At 34.0% G+C, this 5,823-nt stretch overlaps 1 protein-coding gene across 1 annotated transcript; it reads right to left on the bottom strand.

The window, feature by feature from the left end:
- Nucleotides 1-416: 416 nt before the first annotated feature.
- On the bottom strand, nucleotides 417-2,819 carry LOC141648719 (uncharacterized). Its single transcript, XM_074457439.1, has 3 exons — nucleotides 2,004-2,819; nucleotides 1,557-1,896; nucleotides 417-1,402 (listed from the first exon to the last, which is right to left on the bottom strand). Exons 1-3 carry the CDS (start codon nucleotides 2,817-2,819, stop codon nucleotides 417-419), a joined length of 2,142 nt encoding a protein of 713 aa, XP_074313540.1.
- Between the last annotated feature and the right edge of the window lie 3,004 nt (nucleotides 2,820-5,823).

The following is a 5,823-nucleotide window of genomic DNA, read 5'->3' as shown; positions in this document are numbered from 1 at the left end:
TCTTTCTTTGACACCGGAGAGAAAGTTTCTTTATAGTCAATGCCATCTTTCTGAGTGAAATCTTTGGCAACAAGTCGAGCCTTATATCTTTCAATGTTACCTTTAGAGTCCCATTTGGTCTTATAAACCCATTTCGACCCAAAGGCCTTAGAACCCTCGGGTAACACTGCTAAGTCCCATACTTTGTTGTCATCCATAGATTTCATCTCTTCCTTCATGGAAATTAACCACTTTTCAGAATTGTCACTTTCCATGGCCTTATGGAATGATACTGGATCCTCACTAATACTCAAGTCACATTCAACGTTATATGTCTCGTAGTCATCTGGGATGGCTGGCCTTCTTTATCTAATAGATCGCCTTAATTGTTCCTCTGGAACATTGACTAGCCTTCTTCGCCTTACAGGTTGCCTTGACTATTCACGTGACATATTATTCTCCCCTTGAATTGTGACTTGATCATCATTGTTATTGTCATTTTGTGGGTCTTGCACTTCATTTCGTTGTTGTCCCATTATGTCACTTGGCTGTGACGACACGATTGGTACAACAATTTCACGTGCAACTTCGGGAGAAGAAGCTTCAACCTGAATTTCTTTAATGTCCACTTTTCGTGGTTCAATGTTCCCACTAGTTTGACCGTTCTCAATGAATCTAGCATTTCCAGTCTCTACTATTCTCGTACTGTGATTAGAACAGTAAAATCTATACCCCTTTGACTTTTCAGGATAGTCAATGAAATAACCACTGACTGTCCTAGGATCTAGCTTCTTTTCATTTGGGTTATACAACCTTACTTCAGCTGGGCAACCCCAAACTCGAAGATGTCTTAAACTCGGTTTCCTTCCCGTCCACAGTTCATAAGGAGTCTTAGGAACTTCTTTACTAGGAACCCGATTTAAAACATAGGTTGATGTCTTTAATGCATAAATCCATAGTGAAAGAGGTAAATAACAGCTACTTAACATGCTCCTAACCATTTCCATTAATGTACGGTTCCGCCTTTCAGCAACACCGTTCTGCTGAGGTGTACCGGGCATTGTATATTGTGCACAAATACCCCTACTTTCAAGTAACTTTGCAAATGGACCAGGACATTGTCCATTTTCAGTAAACCTTCCATAAAACTCACCACCTCTATCCGATCTCACAATTTTCACTTTCTTTTCTAGCTGCCTTTCCACTTCATTTATGAATATTTCAAGGACATCCATAGAATGAGCCTTTTCATGCAACAAATAAGTGAAACCATACCGCGAGAAATCATCTATAAAAGTGATAAAGTACTTTTCACCACTCCAAGATGGAGTGTCAAAAGGTCCACAAATATCGAAGTGTATAATTTCTAAAAGCTGAGAGCTCCTTGTAGCTGATTTCTTTACTGTATGTTTAGTCTGCTTACCTTAATGCAGTCTACACACACATCTAAGTCGCTAAAATCCAATTGAGGTATAATTTCATCTTTTACCAACCTCGTTAACCTTTCTTTGGATATATGACCTAGCCTTTGATGCCACAAGTAAGCTGATTTTTCATTCGATGCATACGTTTAATACCTTGACACTCAACATAAAATAGGGAATCAGAAAACTTAACATCAAGATTGAACCTATAAAGTGAATCAATCACATTACCACTACCATAAAAGTATTCATTACGGTACATAGACAATACACCATGTCTAAATTTGAAATTAAAACCTAAATTATCCAATTTACTTAATGATACAATATTTCTAGCACAATCGGGTACATAGAGACAATCTGTAAGATCTATATGACAACCAGTGTCTAAGATTAATCTGTAAGTCCCAATGCCCTCAATGCGTGCCTTCATCCTATTTCCCATGGATACAAACTGTTCAGCTCCTCTTATGGGCTGGATCATACGATATCCCTGTTTAATGTGAGAAATATGAGTAGTTGCACCAGAATCTAACCACCAATTATTACTAGGTACTTCTATAGGATTTGATTCAAAGCAAACAAAACTATAATGTTTACCTTCTTATTCGAACCATGCCTTCCTTTTAGGACAATCCTTCTTGACTTGCAAAAGTGACACTTCTTCTCTTTCTGGATCGCACTTTCAGGTCCCTTAAAGAAAGACTTTCCCTTCTTACCATTCTTGCCCTTCTTACTCGGTTTAGCCTTGCTGCTGCTGGCACCATCATGACTCAAGAAATGAACAGCTTGATCTTTCATCTTCTTTAATCTCCCTTCCTCCTGTATAAGCATGGCTTTTAACTCTTGATAGTTCCATTTATCTTTAATGGTGTTATAGTTCACCTGAAACTGGCCAAACTCATAAGGTAGAGAGTTAATGATGAATTGGACCAAGAAAGTATCACTTATGTCCATTCCTAAAGTCTTCAACTTTGCTGCCAGGTTAGACATGTGTGTCACATGATCATGAATCGGTTGAGACCAGTCAAACCTTTTAGTAGTTAGCTCACTCATTAAACTACCAACAGTTGACTTATCAGCTAAATCCGACTGTGAACACTCCTTTACTTTGAGCATGAATTCCGTTGCTTTCTCTGTTTTAGGCATGGAGGGCTTAATTTTATCAGCCATTGTCATCCTCATGAGGTGTAAACCCAACCTGTTAGATTTCTCCCAAGCCTGATAATGACACTTTTCGGCTTCAGAGCTTTCAGGTGTAATTTTTGTTGGTACCTCATCTGTCAGGATGGCAATGTCTAAAGCCATTATACCCAGTGTATACTGGATCTTTAAGGCCCACTCATCATAATTAAGTCCATTGAACTTTACAAAAGAGTCAGCAGATGCAAACATATTTGGAGATGCTGCAAACATTTATACATGTTTATCTATTAGTGCTTTGAAAAACTATCATACAGATTCAAATAAACTCGTACAAACTTTCATACATGTATTTAAATGACCTTTGGGCAACACTTAAATACAAGTAACCATCATTGATGTTAATATATACTTTAACAATTAATTATAACACACATGAATCAAATAAGAATGTTATCTTTCGATATACATACTATTTGACTCAATTTATGAATAACTAATCCTTTTATATTATCAACTATATTTAATGACCTACCTTTGGGTGATCTCCTAAAATATAGATGACAAGAAAATAATTGACCAATCCAACTATAATGTCATTTTAACTATATCTTTTAACCATGATCAATTAAAACTTTAATTTCAAATGTCTAAATGCAATATAACAAGGCCACTTTAGTGGCTAACATGTCATATACAATATAACATTTAAACTTCAACAGTAAAATTTTCTTCAATACTTTTATGTAACATCTTACTGTCATAATGTGTTTGAACTTTACTACACATATATATAAATGTTACCGTCTTATCGTTCAAACAATAATGAAACCATGCCTCTTATTTGCAGAAATTTCTTTGTATAATATAATGCCCAATAATATAATCATGAATGCGTGTATACTAGAGCCGGCAAACAATGACACGACACGAAAACCCGACACGAACCCGACACGAAATTAACGGGTTTGGGTTGAGGCTTAATGACCCATTTATGTAAGTGGGTCGACACGAACACGACACGATATTTAATTGGGTTGGGTTTGGGTTGAGCTCTCTAAACACGAACCCGACACGAAAGATCTGTTTACTAAATTGATCCTAACTTTTCTTGATCTTTCATCACATAAATATACTTAAACTTTCCAAATATGGACAAGACACGAAAACACGACCCGAACCCGACACGAAATTAATGGGTTAAGGTTGAGGCTTGATGACCCATTTATGTAAGTGGGTCGACACGAACACGACACGAAATTTAATTGGGTCGGGTTTGGGTTGGAGGGTCTGTGACCCGTTTACATGTGACACGAACACGAACCCGACACGACCCGATCTGTTTGCCAGGTCTAGTGTATACCCAAATAATGCATAAATGATTCAATAATATATGGCTGATGACAATAAAGAAACAGCCTTGAGCAATGCAACGGAAAAAAAAACTCACTGGTAACAATACTTAAATCAATTCAATTTAATATTGCAAAATTTGGGCTATCTTACAAATCCAATAAACAAATAATAAAACAAATTGATAAGATTCATATTGTATAGCGTACTGCGTACCTACAGAACTATGACCATTGTACTAATCCATTATGCCATCAAAATTTCACCACTCGTGGCTTAAAGCACCATCATTATTTATCATTAGTCAATATTGTATTACCATTCGTACATTATTCAACGTGCAATTCATGGCTATAAAAAACAATGGATAATTACAAAAGTGATGTAGCGGACGCAAGTGTTGAAGTGTATCAACATACAGTAATTTGAATCATCTATCTGACATTTAATAGTATACCAATGACTATAAACAAAATCAATAGTCAATTCGTGAACCCACACAATCAGAATGACAATTCTTTTATAGGTAAATTAATCAAATCTATAGTTGCTCTGATACCAAAATGTAAGATAAACTTTATGATTTCAATAATGAAATCAGTCCCAAGATACAATATAGATTTGAATTAATTCAACCCTAATACAATCAATAGACAAAATGAAGGACTAACCTTGGTCCATGTCTTACAGACGCACTTAATACAATAAGAAGTATAAGACAATTGATTCTCCTCCTTAACCCTTTCCTTTATGTTCCTTTGATGATGGAGAAGAAACTGTCTTTCACCCTTTGTTTCAGTGTACGTATGTTTTGTGTTTTGTCAGGATGATTATAAATTTATGATTGTGTTAATTTTCTTACTGTATCCTATCATATATATTCCTATCATATATATATATATGATGGGTTACGTACCTTTTCGCAAAAACAAAACCGTTCGTACCTTTTCGTGAAAGACAACTAATTAGGGTAAGGTAAGAGGGAAAAATAATTCCCGGACTTTATTTACATTAATCGAATCCGATCCATCACGGAGTCGTCTTTTATATTAAAGTCTCGTAATATTTAATATGAGTTTAACTTGCATTTAAACCCGAAACACTTAGGCCACTTGAATATAATTAAATATTCTAACATATTTATTTTTTATGTGATAAAATCGATAAAAGGGCAACTTTATTAGTCATAAAAATCAATTAGAAATTTTTGGTTGAATTTTGCCATTTCCAGGTTCTGGAAATTTTTTAAGAATGTTCAAAATTTTGATTTTGATTTTTCCATAATTTTTATATTAATTTGGAATTAAATGGTAAAAGTTATGTTTTATAAGATTTATTAATGAAATAAATTATAAATATTTTGTGGGCAAACTTTTATTGATTTTTGGAATATTGATAATAATCCAGTATTTTAAAAAAATGTGATTTCGATTTTTTCCAATTTTTTATGATTTATTGGGAATTATTTCAAAATTATTAGGATTATAAGAAGTTTAAATAAGCAATAATACAATACCAAGTTGAATTATTGTCAAATATTTAGTGAAGACTAATTTTTGAGTCTTAAGAAGGTTAGGATAATTAACTTGGGCTTAAATTTGATTTAAGTATTGATTTATGATTTTAATAAGTTATTATCACGCATTTCCATAAAACTGGATTATATACGATATAAGGTTTAAATAGGGCGATTTTGCACTTAATTTGTCATGTTAGATCATATAATAATGCTGCACTTTTTATTGATAAATGTCATAATTTTATTTATGTAATTTTGAATTACGTAATTTGTCTTAGTATGGCCTTAGTTTTAATCGGTATTACCCGTAATGTAAGGGAATACCGATTCGGTCTTAATTTAATGTGACCTCGTATCACTTTTATTTTTATTAGTTTTTCATATTGCAAATGTATGGTAGGAATA

Source organism: Silene latifolia, chromosome 3, assembly GCF_048544455.1.
Source record: "Silene latifolia isolate original U9 population chromosome 3, ASM4854445v1, whole genome shotgun sequence".
Classification (NCBI taxonomy): domain Eukaryota; kingdom Viridiplantae; phylum Streptophyta; class Magnoliopsida; order Caryophyllales; family Caryophyllaceae; genus Silene; species Silene latifolia.
The sequence above is the reverse complement of the archived record's forward strand: the minus strand, read 5'-3'. Positions and strand labels throughout refer to the sequence as shown.